The following is an 18,381-nucleotide window of genomic DNA, read 5'->3' on the forward strand; positions in this document are numbered from 1 at the left end:
TACCGGACCCCCCCCCCAAAAAAAGAGAAAGAGAATAAAGAAAAGACAGGAAAAGCTCAGAATAACAACATGTGAGAGAAGCACAAAACAAATAGCATGATGATAGTTTGATTTTTTTTTTTTTGCCAGTCCTGGGGCTTGAACTCAGGGCCTTGGCACTGTCCCTGAGCTTCTTTTTTTTTTTTAATTTTTGTTTTTTTTTGGGTCCAGTCATGGGGCCTGCACTCTGGGCCTGTGCATGTCCCTCAGCTCTTCAGCTCAAGGCTAGCGCTCTACCACTTGAGCCACAGAGCCACTTCTGGCTTTTTTCTTTCTGCTTATGTGGTGCTGAGGAATCGAACCCAGGGCCTCATGCATGCAAGGCAAGCGCTCCACCACTGAGCCACCTTCCCAGCCCACCCTGAGCTTCTTTTTTTTTTTTTTCCCCAGTTGTGGGGCCTGAACTCTGGGCCTGGGCGCTGTCCCTCAGCTCTTCAGCTCAAGGCTAGCGCTCTACCACTTGAGCCACAGTGCCACTTCTGGCTTTTTTCTTTTTGCTTATGTGGTGCTGAGGAATCGAACCCAGGGCCTCAAGCATGCAAGGCAAGCACTCTACCACTGAGCCAGCTTCCCAGCCCATTGGATATATGAATAGATTTTTTTTTATTTTGGTCGGTCGTGGGGCTTGAACTCTGGGCCTGGGCGCTGTCCCTCAGCTCTTCAGCTCAAGGCGAGCGCTCTACCACTTGAGCTACAGCGCCACTTCTGGTTTTCTGGTGGCTTATTGGAGATAGGAGTCTCAAGGTCTTTCCTGCCCGGGCTGGCTTTGAACCGCGATCCTCAGATCTCAGCCTCCTGAGTAGCTAGGATGACAGGCGTGAGCCACCAGCGCCCGGCTCACCCTGAACTTCTTTTACTCAAGGCCAGACTCTACCATTTGAGCCACAGGATCACTTTCTGCTTTTTTTGTTTATGTGGTACTGAGGAATCGAATCCAAGGCTTCCTGTATGCTAGGCAAGCACTCTACCACTAAACCACATTCCCAGCCCCTGATATTCTTTGTTATAGGTTGAATTATATTCCCCTCAAAAGTTTGAATATTGGGGCTTAGAAGTGCTAAATGGTAGAGGCAATGGTTAGCATGCACAAGGCCTTGGGTTCAATCTCCAGAGCCAAAAAGAAAGTTTGTGAAAGTCCTAACCCTTAGTACTTAGTAACCTCAGTAACAATATTTGTATTTAGAGTCTTTAAGAGTTATTAAGTTCAGATGAGGTCATTTAATACTTTGGTTCTTCAAAAGACTTTACACTGTTGCGATATTGAAAAGGCAAACTATAAACTGGGAGAAAGTACTCATAATGCAAATATTTGACTAAAGATGTGTCTAGAATAAAGAACTCTTAGCACTCAATAATAGGAAGCAAACCAACTTGATTTAAAAATGACCCCGAGATTTGTAAAGATACTTCATTTATTCATTCTTTTCTGTCCTTAACACATCACCACCAACAAACCTGCCTATGTGGCACAAGTCAGCCTCAGCCTCATGCCTGGCCACACACACAAGTCCCTCTTCACTGCCTTTGTTCAGCCCAGTCCCCTGTTCTGGAATGGCATGCCATTCTCTGCCTGCCAATTCTTGCTCACTCTTCAGTAGCTATATACCTTCCATGTCCTTTGGGTAAGTATTCTACAATGCTGTTCCGGCTGAGGTGGGCTGCGGCCAGAGTGTATAAACCTTGGAGAGTTCATTTTTTTTTATTTTCTGTCAGTCGTGGGGCTTGAACTCTGGGCCTGGGCACTGTCCCTGCGCTCTCCAGCTCAAGGCAAGCGCTCTACCGCTTGAGCCACAGGGCCACTTCTGGTTTTCTAGTGGTTTATTGGAGATAAGAGTCTTGGACTTTCCTGCCCGGGCTGGCTTTGAACTTTAATCCTCAGATCTCAGCCTCCTGAGTAGCTAGGATTATAGGCATGAGCCACTGGCGGCGCCCAGCTGGAGGGTTCATTTTACTTGATACTAAAAACTTTCAGAGAGAGAGAGAGAGAGAGAGAGAGAGAGAGAGAGAGAGAGAGAGAGAGAGAGAGAGAGAGAGAGTGTGTTTTCTGGGAATTAAACTCAGGGCCTTATACCTCCATCCCTTTGGGCCTGGGCGCTGTCCCTGAGCTCTTCAGCTCAAGGTGAGCATTCAACCACTTGAGCCACAGTGCCACTTCCAGTTTTCTGGTGGTTCATTGGAGATAAGAGTCTCATGGACTTTCCTGCCCAGGCTGGCTTTGAACCAAGATCCTCAGATCTCAGCCTCTTGAGTAGTTAGGATTATAGGCATGAGCCACCAGCGCCCAGCTATGCTAGTTATTTTTGAGATTGAGTCTTTTTTCCTGGGCCCACATCTGAACCATAATCATCCTATTTTACACTTTCCACAGTAGCTGGAATGACAAACATTTGTCACCACACCCAGCTTTTTTGATCAAGGATGAGTCTCATGGGCTTTTTGCCATGGGACATTGGCTTTGAACTACCAACCTTCTGACCTCAGCCTCCTGAGTAGCTAAGACTGCAGGAGTGAGTCACTCTGTCTAGCTTATCTATTTTCATGTTAAAACAACTGCTCCAAATATAACAAAAGTAGAAGGCAAAACTGGCAGATTTTAAAGACAAAAACCAAAACTGTTAAGAACATTCAGAGTGGAAGATCTGCATCCATTCTACAGTAGAAGGTCCCAGAAGCAGGGATGCCACTGTGCTGGGAGCTGATGAAGTGAGGGGGGGAGCAGGAGCAGGAGCAGTGCAGCAGGAGCAGCTGTCCTGCTCTGAGGACCCAGGCTACTTTTTCCTTCCTGAAAACTCCATTCTGTAGCACTTCTAGGTTGCCTGGGGGCAGCACTTGTATTACATGGTTTTGTTAACTTACCCCATATGTAGGTCTTATCTCATCAACACCATGCTAAGCATCTGGAACGCAGGTGTGGGAAGACAGTCCTGGCTGTGAATTCTAGCCCTGCTGTTTACTAAATGAGCAAGGCATGTTTGACCTCAGCCTCAGTTTCCTTATCTGTAAAACATAATACTTACCCGATAAAGTTGTTCTGAGGACTCAGCTGATAACATGTGCTATACTCAGCACCACAGATGGCATGAATAGGCACTTAGCATCCCAGCCCTCCTAGCAGTGCCAGGCTCTCTGTGAACATCTGCTTCTCCAATAGTCCCAGCCCCCAAAATACCCCTCTGCACTGGTTTCTGCATGTTCTGCCTCCCTTCTTGTCACAGTGAATACATGCAAAAAAGCCTCCCTTCTTCCTTATGTATTTGTTCCTGGTCCTCCTCATGAAAACAACTGCCACTCAGCATCACAGCCCCTCCCTGTGTGACCACTTTCCCCATTGTGTAATTATGCCACAGTGTCACTCCTTCCAAAACAAAAGACAATACCAAACACAAATGCCTTCCTCAGTCCCGGGCCCTCTCTCAAGTTCTCTGTTCCCTGACAGCAAAAAGGCCCTAAAAGCACTGGCACACTCCCTTTTCCACTACTGCTGCCTCTCCAGGCAAGCTGTGCTCTATCACTCACCACACTGCTCTCATTGAAAGCTTTGTGCTCTGGAAGGCTGAATCCCCTGAGTCCTTCTCACACTGCATTTTAGTGGTCTCTTAGGAACATCTGAAGGCTCAACACCCTCTGCCAGGCCCTCTAGCTACTCCATTCTCCCCATCTTCCTCTGGCTCAATAGGCTGCTCCTCATTGTCCTCGGCTGGGTCCTTCGATTTCTCTGGTCATGGAAACCCCAGGTCTGTCCTTGTGCCACTTCTCAACTCTGTGTTCTCAGGTAATCTTGTCTACTCTTGCAGATTTATCTATTGAGTTCTTAATTTTAAATTATTTATTTATGTGTCAGCACTTGTACTTGAACTCAGGGTCTTGCATTCTTGCTCAACTATTTTGCTCACTGCCGGCTCTCCCACTTGGACCATGGCTCTGCTTCTGACTTTTTTTCTGTGCTAGTCCTGAGACTTGAACTCAGGGCCTGGGTGCTGTCCCTGAGCTTTTTTTGCTGAAGACTAGTGTTCTACCACTTGGGCCACAGCTCTACTTTCAGCTTTTTGCTAGTTAATTGGAGATGATAGTCTCATGGATTTTCCTGAATGGGTTGGTTTCAAGCTATAATCCTCAAATTTCAGTGTCCTGAGTAGCTAGAATTACCCGTGTGAGCCACTGGCCCCCAGCTCCACTTCTGACTTTTTGCTAGTTAATTAGAGATAGAGATAAAAGTCTTACAGATTTGTCTATCTATACTAGCTTTGAACTAAGATTCTCAGATCTCAGCCTCCAGAGTAGCTATGGTTTTAGGTTTGAGGCTCCAGTGGCTAGATTAAGTCTTATTATGTAGTCTGGGCTGGCCTAGAACTTGTGAGTTTGTTATATCAGCTAGGATTACAAGCATGAGCCATCATGCCAATCTCATTCTTTAGGGATCCTGTAGATCCCCAAAGTTATTTCTCAAATCTCAATGTCCCCAGAATTAAATACTTACATATTTTTCTGCCTACACCCTCCACTAGGATGGGTAACAAATACTTTAAATTCAAGATGTTATCTAGCCGGGCACCAGTAGCTAACCCCTGTAATCCTAGCTACTCAGGAGCCTGAGATTTGAGGATCACAGTTCAAAGCCAGCCTGGGCAGGAAAGCCTAGGAGACTCTTTTTTTTGGTGGGGGGGGGGGTTGGTCATGGGGCTTGAACTCTGGGCCTGGGCACTGTCCCTCAGCTCTTCAGCTCAAGGCTAGCACCCTACCACTTCAGCCACAGCGCCACTTCCGTTTTTGGGTTTGTTTTTTTTGTTTTTTGTTTTTGCTTATGTGGAGCTGAGGAATTGAACCCAGGGCCTCATGCATGTGAGGCAAACACTCTACCATTGAGCCAACCTCCCAGCCCCCCATGAGATTCTTTTTTTTGGGTCCGGTTGTGGGGCCTAAACTCTGGGCCTGGGTGCTGTCCCTCAGCTCTTCAGCTCAAGACTAGCACTCTACCACTTGAGCCACAGCGCCACTTCTGGCTTTTTTTTTCTTTTTGCTTATGTGGTGCTGGGGAATCGAACCCAGGGCTTCATGCATGCAAGGCAAGCGCTCTACCACTGAGCCACCTTCCCAGCCCCCCTCCCCCATGAGATTCTTATACCCAATAAACCACCAGAAAACTAGAAGTGGCACTATGGCTCAAGTGGTAGAACACTTGCATTGACCTGAAGAGTTGAGGGATAGCTCCCAGGCCCAGAGTTCAAGCCCCGTGACCAATAAAACAAACAAACAAATAAGGTGTTATCTTGGATGTAGCTAAGGGGTAGAAGCACTTGCCTAGCATGTGCAAGGTTCTTGGTTTGATTCCCAGCATCACACATATACTCACCTATACACACATAAACACACAAACCTAACATGTTTAAAACTAAGTTCTTAATACCCTTTTCAGCCTCTCTTTCCCACAATCCCACCATATTAATTCAGATTCTGACTTCCACACATTCAATCCAAAATCTATGGAATTATCCTTGGCTCCTGTCAAGATCATTGGCTAGAGAGCCATCTGACTGTCTCTTCCTTCCTTCCTTCCTCCCTCCCTCCCTCCCTCCCTCCCTCCCTCCCTTCCTTCCTTCCTTCCTTCCTTTCTCCTCTTCTTTCTTCTTCTTCTTTTAACCTTAGGTCTATTGTGGGCCAGAACTCAGGGCCTGAGTTCTTTCTCTCAAGGCTAGTGCTCTGTCACCTAAGCTACAGAGCCACTTCCAGTTTTCTGGTGGTTAATTGGAGATAAGAGTCTCATAGACTTGTCTGCCTAGGCAGGCTTTGAACTGAGATCCTCAGATCTCAGCTTTCTTAGTAACTAGGATTACAGGTGAGAGCCACCAGTGCCTGGCTCTGGCCACTTCTCTGTGGCTCCATTTCCTACCACCTCTGATCCAGATCACATTTATCTCTTACCAGGCTGGCTCCAACAGCCAGCTGAGTGGCTTCACTACCTGTCTTCCCTCAACTTCACAGTCTGTTCCCCACCCACAGCTGCAGCCATGTTTGGACAAGATGAGTTCAATGATAACATTGCCTTTCAGTATTTTCCTCTCTTACAGAGAATGAACTCCAGTCCTGTAGCTTTTTGTTTGTTTGTTTGTTTTTTGTGGGTCATGGGGCTTGAACTCTGGGCCTGAGCACTGTCTCTGAGCTCTTCAGCTCAAGGCAAGTGCCCTACCACTTGAGCCACAGTGCCACTTCCAGTTTTCTGGTGGTTAATTGGAGATAAGAGCCTCATGGTCTTTCCTACCTGTGCTGGCTTTGAACCGAGATCCTCAGATCTTAGTCTCCTGACTAGCTAGGATTACAGGCGTAAGCCACTGGTACCTGATTCAGTCCTGGAGTTTGAACTCAGGGCCTGAGGTTTTTTTGCTCAAGGCTAATGCTCTACCATTTGAGCCATGGCTATACTTCTGACTTTTTGCTGGTTAACTGGAGATATGAGTTTCAAGGCTGGGAGGGTGGCTCAGTGGCAGAGTGCTTGCCTTGCATGCTTGAAGCCCTGGGTTCGACTCCTCAGCACCACATAAGTAGAAAAAGTCAGAAGTGGTGCTGTGGCTCAAGTGTTAGGGTGCTACCCTTGAGCCGAAGAACTGAGGGACAGCGCTCAGGCCCAGAGTTCAGGCCCCATGACCGACCAAAAAAAAAAGTTTCGGGGCTGGGAAGGTGGCTCAGTGGTAGAGTGCTTGCCTTGCATGCATGAGGCCGTGGGTTCAATTCCTCAGCACGACATAAGCAGAAAAAGAAAAGCCAGAAGTTGTGCTGTGGCTCAAGTGGTAGAGCGCTAGCCTTGAGCTGAAGAGCTGAGGGACAGCGCCCAGGCCCAGATTCAGGCCCACGACCGGAACGCCGCCCCCTCCAAAGAAAAAAAACAAAGAGTTTCATGGACTTTCCTGCCTGGGCTAGCTTCGAATGGTGATCCTCAGGTCTCAGCCTCCTTAGTAGCTAGAATTATAGTCATGAATCATTGGCTCCTGGTAACATTTCTTATCATGATCTGTAAGACTCTATGGGTAGTCTGCTATCTGTCTGTCCTCTGGGCTATGGCCTTATTCCACACTGCCGTCCCTTCACCATCTTCCATGCTGTTCCTTGAACAGTTATTGCTTCTGTCTGGGACATTTGCACAGGTGCACGCCTTGCCCCCCTCCTTCCTTTTTTTTGGGGGGGGGGTCCAGTCGTGGGGCCTGAACTCTGGGCCTGGGCGCTGTCCCTCAGCTCTTCAGATCAAGGCTAGCGCTCTACCACTTGAGCCACAGCGCCACTTCCGGTTTTTTTCATTTTACTTATGTGGTGCTAAGGAATGGAACCCAGGGCCTCAGGCATGCAAGGCAAGTGCTGAGCCATCTTCCTAGCCCCGTCCCCCTCCTTCCTTTATGCCTCTGCCAAAATGTCACTTTACCAAAGGACTCTCTTGCTCAGTCCTCCTAAACTAGCACCTTTGACTCCTTGACCTAATTTACTCTGATCCCCTCTGACTTCTTGGCCTAATTTTGTTTACCACTGACCACCTGCTTGACAAAACTAATTTCCATATTTGTTTTGTCTGTTTTCATAAGCAGTAATACTCCATGGAGACCCTTTGTACCTAGCACCTAGTAGGTGCTCAGCAGCTGGGCAAGGGAAATTGTTAGGAAGATGGAGGAGAATGAAAAAGGAATAGGTAGAACTTGATTGTCAATAGGCAAGGACTGCTTATTGAGGAACAGCAAGGGGCACAGACCTTCCCATGGGATTGGAGGTTGTGCAAGGGACTGGATTTTGGGGTGGGCTTATATAGATCTTAACAACAAGAAGAGAATAAAAAATGGGCTATGGTCTCTTGGAGGCCAAGAACAATGTCCTTGGCCAGGCCCACAGTGGAATGCTGGGTGTGGGAGCTATTGTCTTCTGGGGGTCAAGGTCAGAATGACCTGCCTGTGGACAAGCACACGAGCACTCACTTGGTGCTTTGCTTGACCCTGGGGAACAAGGCAGAACACAGTCCTTCATATTCCATCTTTTTTTTTTTTTTGTCGTGAGGCTTGAACTTTGGGTCTGAATGCTGTCCCCTATCTCTTCAACTCAAGGCTAGCACAGTACCACTTGAGCCACAGAACCACTTCTGATTTTCTGATGGTTTATTGGAGGTTAGAGTCTCATGGACTTTCCTGCCTGGGCTAGCTTTGAACTGCGATCCTCAGATCTCAGCCTCCTGAAAAGCTGGGATTACAGGCACCAGGCCATATTCCTAGAGAGGAGAGGCAGATCCTTCAGAAATGGGGTTAAAGAACCTGATAAATATAGTCCCTGGTCTGTCTACTTCTCTATGCCCTTTCTTCCTTTCTCTTTCTTCCTTTCCCTCCTTCCCTCCCTCTCTCCCTCCCTCCCTCCCTCCCTCCCTCCCTCCCTTCCTTCCTTCCTCTTTCCTTTCTTTCCTTCTTTCTTTCTTTCTTTCTTTCTTTCTTTCTTTCTTTCTTTCTTTTTTCTTTCTCTCTTTCTCTCTCTCTCTTTCTTCCTTTCTTTCTCTCTCTCTCTCTCTCTTTCACCAGCCCTAGGGCTTGAACTCAGGGCCTGGGGACTGTCCCCAAGCACTAGCACTCTACCACCTGAGCTATAGCAGCACTTCTGGCTTTTTCTTTGTATGTGGTATTGAGGAATCCAACCCAGGGCTTCATACATGCTAGATAAGCACTCTACTACTAAGCCATATTCCCAGCCCCTCACTTAGCCTTCCTGAGCTTCAGTTTCTCTCTCTCTAAAATGTATAAGAAAGTTTTTAAAGAATGATTAGAAATAATACATTTACAATACCTGAGACAAGGTCAATTTTAAAGAAAATAGGTACTAAAAAGGCCCTTATGCCCTTCTCTAGGCCTGTTTCCAGGAATGAATATATAGTGCTGTCTCTGTCAGCCCCAGAGGGACAGCTGATAACAGCACATGAAGATAATTCCATATAAGGCATTACTGATTCCATTCTCCACTCTGTGCCCTGATCCAGAGTCTCCTAAGCGTCATTCCAAACCTCTTCAGATGGTGATCATGTCTGAGCAGATCCTGCAAGTTGAGACTCTCCAGCCCTGCTCTGGATTTGGGTAGCCCCCAATGGGGGAAGCATAAGGGCTGGCTGGGCATGTGTAGGCTTGTCTGAACACTATGAGTCACAGCCTCGTGGATCCTGCTCTGGCAGAGTGCCTGTGTTTGAGACGTGGCCAACCCTGGGCAGGCTAGGCCATTGCCTAGCTTGCTTGATGTCAAGCAAGTTTTCCCTTGGTGGTCAAGAAAGGTGACTAGAGATAGGTGCTCCTGTATACCACCAGAGGGCACCATAGGCTGCTGAGCTCTGCTGAAGACTGTCAAGGCAGGAGAGGGGGAGGTGTGCTGGCTGACCTGCCGACTATCCTGCTGGGACATGGCAGCCAAAGCAGGACCACATTAAGGGACTGGAGGTCAGGGTTCCAGGCTCAATGTTCTTTATTAGAAGGATTAGTGAACCACTTGCTCTGTGATCTCAGCCGGTCTTGCCTTCAGATGCCCATCCTGAGGTGGGGGTGTATCTTCACCTCGTAGGTCATTTGCCTGTGTCTGGCTCTGTGCCAGGCAATGGTGGATTTGCCACACCACAGGCCAGAGAGGATATGGCAGCGAACAAAAGGATCACGCCCAGGTCCTTGTCCTAGAGATTACATTCCACCTAAGAGGAGATCTTTAGCTAGAGCCTGCTGTAAGCTGAAGGGGGTATGCCATAGGGACCTCCCTATTCAGCCTGCCAGATGTTCCTCCAGATCAAGGCGGAGATGAGATGAGCAGCCATTGTATCTCCGGGATGTTCCAGAGTTTTCCGTGGCTAGCAGGACTGTCAAGGGCAGGATGGTCTGGGCAGTCCCTCAAAGGGGATAGAGGTACCAGAGGCTATAAAAGACCGGATGGAAAAGGGAAACATCAGAGGGAAAAAGAGTCATCTAAGTCCCTTGATGTGACTTCACCAGTCCCAGTTCTTGGCATTAGCTATGGTACTTGACAAATCTCTCAGGACCTAAGAGAGTCCCCTTGAACCCTGCATGAACCTTTCCCTCACCATTAGCTCAGAGATAAGAATTATTAAAGCCTTAGCCAAGCATCTTGGAGAGCCTTCTTGCCTGCCCCTCCAGATTTTATCCATTTCTCCTCCAGGTCAGGGCAGCCCCTCCCCAGCCGGCAGAGTGACAGCGCCTGACCTGTCCTGACCTGCACTGGAAGCGAGGGTCTTCAGGGTGGGCCTTCAGCACTTGGCGCACCTCTGGGGGAGGCTCCAAGCCCAATTGCTCTGCCCGATGCCACCGCTGCAGCCGTGTGATCCCTGCCAGGGTGGGAAGAAGAGGCGGGCTTGTGAGGGGCGGGGAAGAAACCAGGCTAGACGATGTAGGGCGTGTGTGGGGTCTCAAGAGCTTCCACATCCAGGCTCAGGAGCCAGTGTCCCAATCAGGCAGACACTTGGGTCACTTCTGAGACATGCAGGTGACAAAACTGGCTCAGCGATGCACTGCATGGGCAGGAGGCGGCCGGGGGCTGTTCTCACCTGTGCAAGGCCCGTACTGCCAGGCCAGGTCAAACTGCCGCAGCAGCTCCAGGGCCACTTCCTCCTCGCTGGGGGGCGGGGGCTCCTCCCCTGCAAAGACAGCGGCTCCTCAGGCCTGCCCCAGCCTTTGCCCGGCCTCACCAACTGCGCCACTGTTTCCTGGCCTGACTCCCCGCCCCTTTGCCTCTGCCATCCGGCAGCCAGACAGACCGTTGGTCAGAAACACAGAACACCCTCGTTTCCCTTTCCACCCCCCCCCCCCACGTCCTCTCGTGTCTGCTCCTCCTGCCGCCCCCAATCTTCAGAAACCTAGTTCTGATGCCAGCGCCTCCTTGTGCCCAGCAGGTCCCTCCCTGTTCTTCACAACTGGGTAGGAGTCAGTGATGAGCCGCTTCCGGCCCATGGCGGCCACCCAGGCAGGCAGAGGAGGCGATTGCGTTAAAGAAGAGATAGGCCAACGGGTACGTGAGAGACAGCTGCTGAGAGAGAGAGCGAGAGAAAGATGGGGCCAGAGAGAGAGAAGGGCCAGTGACCGGGCAGACAAGATGACCCAGACAAGCCCGGAGAGGAAGTCGCTTAGTTCCAGGGAATGACGTGTGCCCCCCTCCAGCCCCCACAAACATGCAAACCTCGGAGAGCTAAGCGAATGGCAGGCCGCCTCGGTGAGGCGGGGCCCTGATTATAGCCAATGGCGAGCGGCACATGGCGAGGGGCGGGGCAGCTGCAGCAGCTGTGTTCCGAGAGAGGAGAGGTTAGGTCTGGGGAGGGGGGCGGGGACCTGTCAAAATGCCCCAGACTGCACCACCTCCCCCTGCCCCTCATTGGTCTACATGGGTCCCTTGGGACGTACAGAGCGTTATCCTCAGCCTCTCACTTCCCGTTTTTCCTTCCTAGGCAAATGTTCTTTTCTGCCTCACTAATCCCCGTGGCGAGTTTGTAAGTCCCCTGAGCCCAGCTGGAACCATCCACTTCGGCCCCTTGGCTGCCACACTGTGGGGGCAGATTCGAGGTCCAAAGAGTTTGGGCTAATCCAGTCCCCTTCCCTGATCCCACCCCACCCTAACCAGTCCCAGGAGACCTGGCTGGAGAAGCCAGTGGGTTCCAAAGACTTCTTTCTCACAGTCTGCACCTAATGACACTGCTTGCCCGCTGCTGGTCCAGGCGGATGAGTTGCCTATCAGCTCTCCTGGAGTCCCACATATCACACAGGAAGTGAGAGAAATCTAGTCCCCACTCACCATGTGTTTAGATTCTTAGTTCTTTGTTGACAAATTTACCCTGTATCTACCCTGTGCATATGAGCTGAAAAATAGTATCTATAAACCTAACCTCCTGTTGTATTCATGTGCCAAATAGTGTTCTAAACATTTTCCTACTTAAGATGGATGTCAAGGCTTTTGAAAGTAGGCAGTATAGCTAACATCACTGTTGTTAGTAACAGGCATTGGGGAACTTCAGTCAAACCATAGACCTTTCCTGTGCTCCATCCAGGAGCTTGCGGGTGGGGGAGATGCAGAGTTTTCAGTGCTAGGCTGTAATTCCTAGGAGGAGAGGTCTTCACTAAAACCACACAGAGGACAATTCAATTAGTCCCAGAAGGCCTCCTGGAGGAGGTAGACTGCTGTAAACAGTGTCAATTCTCCACCCATGACCTTTGTCCCCTGGGCTCCTGTCATCGCTGACTCACCCCTACTACCGCCTCCCCCTCACCAACTTCCTGGCAACAGGCAAAAGCGCTGGCCAGTGGGAGTCTGGGAACCAGCACTAGGACAGGCCCAGCACTAATCTCTGAAGGTCCCATCCGGTTCTTCCTTCCAGGGTGCAAGGGCAGCCGATGCCTCTGTGGAGGCCTCTGTCTTCCTCCTTCCCTGTGTCTCTGAGATCTGTGTTAGAAAGAGGGCCAGGACCCTGGTGCATGTGGAGAACACTCTGGAGAGACCACCTGAGGTAGCAGGCAGGTCTTCAGGGTCCTCCTCCTGCCTGGCTCTATCAACTTCTATGAGGAAGGCTGAGGAGGAGGGAACTGTGGGCACACTGCATAGAGTTGGAGGGCCCTTCCCTGCCTCATTGTTCAGGCTAGGCCAAGTCAAATCTTCCCTCCATCTGCTTTATAAACTGAGTGGGACCCATATCCATGGTGAAGGCACCCTGCTGAGTAGTGTGTGTGTTGGGGGATGGCGTGGCAGAGAGGCCAGTTTGGGAAGAGCAGTTAGGTGTTGAGTCCAGTCAGGTATGGTGGAAATATTATGCCCGGGTTCTATGTGACTGGCCACTTCTCCCTGGAGACCCTCAGCAAGGGGCCCTTGGCCTGTAACAAAGGTATGTAGTACCTATTTTCTGAGTCCACAAAGCCTAGAGGGAGCAGAGAGCCATGGGTGGGGCAGACCCCTCCTCATTCCTGGTGCCTCCCACCCCTGAAAGCTGATAGCCGTGGGGCCTGCCACCGCCCAGGGAGCGTGAAATGGGGTGTGCCGCTGGGCGGCCACAGCAGCTCCCACTGCTGCCTGGGCCTATTCTCTTTTCTCCTTTGGCAGCTTCTGCCACCCTGACCTGCTCTGTGGATGCTGGTTGGGGCATTCCTAGCTGGTACCCCCTGCTCTGCCTGGCTAAGGCCCAGCTAGACTCGCCCATTGGGCCTGAAAGATGTCTCCTGTGATTTTCAACTCCTCCCAGGCCTCTGAAAGACAACCGGTGGGCAGCCCAAGTGCAGGATCCTTAGGAATGGCCTCATGGCCTGGGTAGAGGGACTTCCCAGAAAGCAGGTATTCCTCTAACCAGAGTGCAATGGGACTGGACTCCAGTGGAAGATTGGGAAGAATGGTCCCTGACCTGCTAGTATCCTTCTTCCTTCATGTGGCATCTGGATCCCTAAGATCCATTGGCAATTAGACTGGCTCCCATCTGCCAGCCTTGTGCCTTTTCCTTCTTTCTCCCCTAACTGTGTCCATCTCCTGTCCCCTTCCTGCCAAGAGCCCCTTCCTCAGGCTTCTTTCTGAGCATATTCCCCAAACTACTCTCGTGGGCTGTCACAGTTCAGGCCTCTGGCTGGAGGTCAGTTCCAGGACTAAGGGGGAAGGCTAAGTTCTGTCTTCTGTGAGAAGTGCCTTGAGGTCCAGGCATAAGTTCCTGTGTCAGTCCTGACACCCAGAGGCTGGGGATGAGAGTTACTCTTGTGCTTTGGGAGCACTCAACTGCTTGCTTAGGAGTCAAGACTGAAGTTCAGGGGAACCCAGGAGAGAAAAGAACCAGAACACGATCCCAGAGCCTTCCTGGGAGCCTGCCACTGAGTGTTCTAGGTGAAGGGAAATTAGGCCTGATTTAGTTCAGACAATGTGGCAGGACTGGAAGAGGAGTATGCCTGTACAGCAGCACATGTACCCTGAGAACCCTTTCCCTCCTCCACATGATAAAGCTTGTGGGGAGAACTGGGTGGAGCAGGGGAGGTAGAGGCATGTAGAATGGGGGAGCAGCTGCCTGGGACCCAGCAGGCTGTGGGGTAGACCCAGGTTTCCTTCTCTCTTCCTAGTACCTCCTTCCTCAGGCCCTGACACTCACCTGTGCTCAAAATCAGGTTAGTTTAGGGTATATGGCCAGCTCTATGAGTACCTCTACCTCAACTTCTCACTGACTTTGACCCCATTTATTTCCATGTAAGCCATAGTCCTTTGGTAGCTCCTCCTAATGTCTCACTACCCTCCCAAACACCTCTCCAGAGTAGTCTCTGGGCCCAGTGGGCTTAAGGGGTGAGGACCTGTGGGGAGGAGAGGATCTTGGTCCTCTGATGTATCTTCTTCCCTGCCTCTACCACCCTCCATACTTAACTCTCAGATAGGCTATCCCAGTTCTGGTGAAATTCTGGAGATTTGAAAAGGTGGCCTTCCAGACATTCCTCACCTTGGCCACCAGGTGTCAGACTTTGTCTAAGCAGGAAGGAAGTTCCCCAACAGCCAGGTCTTGGAGGTAGGGCAAGTTGGAGAGGTGACCTGTGAACTAGCAAGCCCCAGAGACTCTGGAGGTTGAGACTGGAAAAGAATCAGAACTCTGGCTGGAAAGCTTTCCGCTATTATTCTCTCACTGCTCCCCATAACCCCACTAACAAGGGCTTTGTCCCCTTCTGGGAAATTTGAGTGTCAATCTGAGTCAGGCAGCTCAAAAATGGAAAGGACAAAGGCAGGGGGCAGTTAGGACTCCAGAGAAAGAAGAAGAAGAGAGAGAGAGCTAAGAGGGAACAGCTAGGCCTGAATCACTGGCCCTTGTGCTGTAGGCATAGGGGAACAGAGGACCTCCCTCTGCCCCCTCCATTGAGACTGCTGTGGCTGTGGTAAGCGGAGTATGTGTGTGAGAGATGTCTGGGTGAGTCCCCTCACATACCAAGGTCCTGGGTGTTGGGTCAAGAAGCTGGCAAGGCCTGATAATTTGCCACTTCCCACATCTACTCTTATCCTCCTTTTTTCCTCGTGACAATTTTCTATCTTGTGCTCATGCTCTCAAACACAGCTGCATGTCTAAGCACCAAGATGACAAGACACATGCTCTCTAGAGATGACGGAGAGGGTCCTCTTCCTCTTTCTTTCCCGTCTTTCCTGAGGTAAAACTTAGACAACCAAAGAAACCTCATCCAATCTCAGGAAAACACTTTTTTTTTTTTTTGAGGGAGGGGGGTTGGTCGTGGGGCTTGAACTCTGGGCCTGGGCGCTGTCCCTCAGCTCTTCAGCTCAAGGCTAGCGCTCTACCAATTGAGCCAAAGCGCCACTCTAGTTTTATGGTGGTTTATTGGAGATCAGAGTCTCACAGGCTTTCCTGCCCAGGTTGGCTTTGAACTGTGATCCTCAGATCACAGCCTCCTAAGTAGCTAGGATTATAGGCGTGAGCCACCAGCACCTGGCTCTAGTACTGTAGTCTCTTACTCCTTGATTCTCTGCCATTCCTACCTTGGAAGTCCTCAAGCCTTGGAACGTGTCCTGTCTTTACTATCCCTACTCTAATCATCTTTGGTTTGGTGAAAAACTGTCATAACTGGCCAAGTGCTGGTTGCTTATATCTGTAATCCTAACTACTCAGGAGGCTGAGCTCTTAGGATCACAGTTTGAAGCCAGCTTGGACAGGAAAGTCCATTAGTCAATCACCAAAAAACTGGAAGTGGAGCTATGGCTCAAGTAGTAGAACACTAGCCTTCAGCAAGAAAAACTGAGGGACAGTGCCCAGGCCCTGAGTTCAAGCCCCAGAACAGGAAAAAAAAAGGGAGGAAGGAAGGAAGGAAGGAAGAACCAGTCATAACCCATACTCAGTAGGTCCATAACAAACATGTGTCTGCTCAGATCACCTAGTTCTTTCATATGGCTTCCAGCAAGACTCTGTATTCTGTTTGTCTCCTTAGTCCACGCCCCAAACTCCTCCATTCTTCTCCAGCCACCACCTCCTCACTCAGCAATAACATGTTTAGATCTCTTCTATTTAAATACAACCACCACAAAACAAACAAAAAGCCTTCCTTGATCTGTCCTTTTACCAGCAAACTCTGAGAGAATATATTTACCCTTTCTACTTTCTTCCTTTTGTATTCTTCATTTGCCTCAAAATTTTGTGTCTGCCTTTCACTTGCTTCTTCCAAAGTTCCTTGGGGCTTTCACACTGCTCAAGCCAGTGGGTTTCTCTGTACATTCTTCCCTCAGTTCCTCTGCAACACCTGAGACTGTCAGTCAGCTACCAACTTCAAACTCTCTTCTCTCAACTTCTAAACTCTTGTTGAATACTCTTTAAATCAACTTAAATCAAATTACTAAGGACTTTACTGTGCCAGACATCATGCTAAAATACTGTCAGGATATACAGATGAACAGTCCTGAAATCTGCTCTTAAGAGGCTATCTGTGGGCTAGGAATGTGGTTTAGTGGTAGAGTGCTTGCCTAGCATGCATAAAGCCCAGGATTCAATTCCTCAGGACCACATAAACAGAAAAAGCCAGAAGTGACAAGCTGGGAATGTGGCTTAGTGATAGAGTGCTTGCCTAGCATACAGGAAGCCTTGGGTTCAATTCCTCAGTACCACATAAACTGAAAAGGCAGAAGTGGCTCTGTGGCTCAAGTGGTAGAGTGCTAGCCTTGAGCAAAAGAAGCTTAGGGACAGTGTCCAAGCCCTGAGTTCAAGCCCCAGGATTGGGGGGGAAAAAGCCAGAAGTGGCACTGTGGCTCAAGTGGTAGAGCTGAAAAGGCAGAAATGGCTCTGTGGCTCAAGTGGTAGAGTGCTAGCCTTGAGCAAAAAGAAGCTCAGGGACAGCCCAGGCCCTGAGTTCAAGCCACAGGACTGGCAAAAAAAGAGGCTGTGTGAAAAGGAGACAGAATGCACCTCTAACTTGTGTGCTGTCCTATCTCCACCTGTCTAAAATGTGCCTGTCTTCTGAGTGGTGCCAAATCTCTCCTCATGCATTAATGCTATATGCCAATACAAAATATAGCAATGGCCTCACATACTACTTTATCTCCTAGGTTTCCCAGCCTAGAGAGCCTTCACCCCACAGAACGTGGTCCCTCTTTCCTTCTTCCAGTGTTCTTGTCCAGGCCTTTTTTCCTACAGTTGATCAAATTCTTCTTTGTAGCCTAGTTTTTGAGGGAAGAGTTCCTTTTCTAGATAGTTCTTCTGTTTCATACACCTTAGAATACCTTAGGCTGGAGCCTGAGTTGAGTGCTGAGTTAGAGAAAAGAGTAAGACTTAGAAGCTTCCACCTAAGAAACTCATAGTATAGCATGGTGTAAGCTTCATGAGGGCAGGATGCCCACATTCCCTCTTGTCTTCTTTATAGCCCCTTGGTTAGTGCTTTATACATAGCAGGCCATGACACAGTTTACATCTGCATGGAGGTGGCAGACACTCTTTCTGTTTTGTTAGGCAGAGATAGGGTCCGTGGGTGCCCATGGCCAGGCCTGGTCAAATGTCTGGGCCCACAGAGGTGGGGCATGTTCCACTTGGGCCAGGGGACTCTCAGACAGTCCACAGAAGCTGGCTAGCTCACAAGTAGGTCTAGCAGATACACCACCACTCTGACCTCACCCTTTTCTAGAGATTCACAGTGTGGTACCTCCTTTAGATTATATATATGTATATATATATATATATATATATATATATATATATATATATATATATACATATATATATATATATATATATGCTTTTTTTCCTTATTATTTTAGGGAGCCAAGTAGATTGCAAGTTGTATAAGGGCAGGAGACAAGTTAGGTCTTAGATTTCTTTTGGCTTTCATATGCCAGTTAACACTGTAATGGGAAGGGTAGGTCTTTAAAATACCTGTCAACTGACTGACATAGTCATCATTTATTACTTCCCTGCCTAAGGCATTGTTTCCAGAAGGCCCTAGTAAAATATTTATGTATTATCTGGGAACAACTAGCTCATTAATTTACCCAGTGGCTGTGAGCTAGTGTCACAGCAGATATCCCTGTATGTCCTAAGTAATCTGGAATTACTGTCACTGCTGCTGCTACAACCTAGCATCCTATCTTGTTTCTGTTACCCTCTCTGATAATCATTTCATAATTCCTATTATATATAAGGGAAAACTAGACAAAAAGAGCTCTAGTTTGTCCAAGGTGTTTCAGCTAGTAGTCTATGACAGTGGCATTCGAACTAGGTCATCCCTCAAATAGCATCCAACCCATTCTCTTGCAGTCCAGTAAAGGCTTTCTCTCCCCCAAATATACTGTTATTCCTTGGAGAGAAAGGAAGAGTCATAGCTGAGAATTCTGACTTGGCCACAGACCATCACCATACCTAAAAGA

General features: G+C 49.1%; 1 protein-coding gene across 2 annotated transcripts; it reads right to left on the minus strand.

Annotated features, from left to right (window-relative positions):
• Positions 1 to 9,483: 9,483 nt before the first annotated feature.
• Positions 9,484 to 11,182, minus strand: LOC138824359 (DNA polymerase delta subunit 4-like). 2 transcript variants are annotated; one of them, XM_070018203.1, is made up of 4 exons: positions 10,895 to 11,182; positions 10,586 to 10,675; positions 10,245 to 10,366; positions 9,484 to 9,939 (listed from the first exon to the last, which is right to left on the minus strand). In XM_070018203.1, exons 1-4 carry the CDS (start codon positions 10,986 to 10,988, stop codon positions 9,814 to 9,816), a joined length of 432 nt encoding a protein of 143 aa, XP_069874304.1. In that variant the 5' UTR covers positions 10,989 to 11,182; the 3' UTR covers positions 9,484 to 9,813. The 2 variants fall into 2 exon arrangements, with proteins under 2 accessions (XP_069874304.1, XP_069874305.1); XM_070018204.1 differs by having other exon boundaries at positions 10,255 to 10,366; positions 10,895 to 11,179.
• Positions 11,183 to 18,381: the final 7,199 nt, after the last annotated feature.

Source organism: Dipodomys merriami, unplaced genomic scaffold (assembly GCF_024711535.1).
Source record: "Dipodomys merriami isolate MVZ:Mamm:240054 unplaced genomic scaffold, mDipMer1.0.p SCAF_128, whole genome shotgun sequence".
Taxonomy (NCBI): Eukaryota; Metazoa; Chordata; class Mammalia; order Rodentia; family Heteromyidae; genus Dipodomys; species Dipodomys merriami.

What these genes read in the sequence shown, in the direction of transcription:
- LOC138824359 (XM_070018203.1), bottom strand. Translation starts at nt 10,988, where the DNA reads ATGGGCCGGAAGCGGCTCATCACTGACTCCTACCCAGTTGTGAAGAAC. An exon ending in GGCGCTGGCATCAGAACTAG is followed by an intron (nt 10,676 to 10,894) that starts GTTTCTGAAGAT and finishes CTGTCTTTGCAG; the next exon opens with GGGAGGAGCCCCCGCCCCCC. An exon ending in GCAGTACGGGCCTTGCACAG is followed by an intron (nt 10,367 to 10,585) that starts GTGAGAACAGCC and finishes CCACCCTGGCAG; the next exon opens with GGATCACACGGCTGCAGCGG.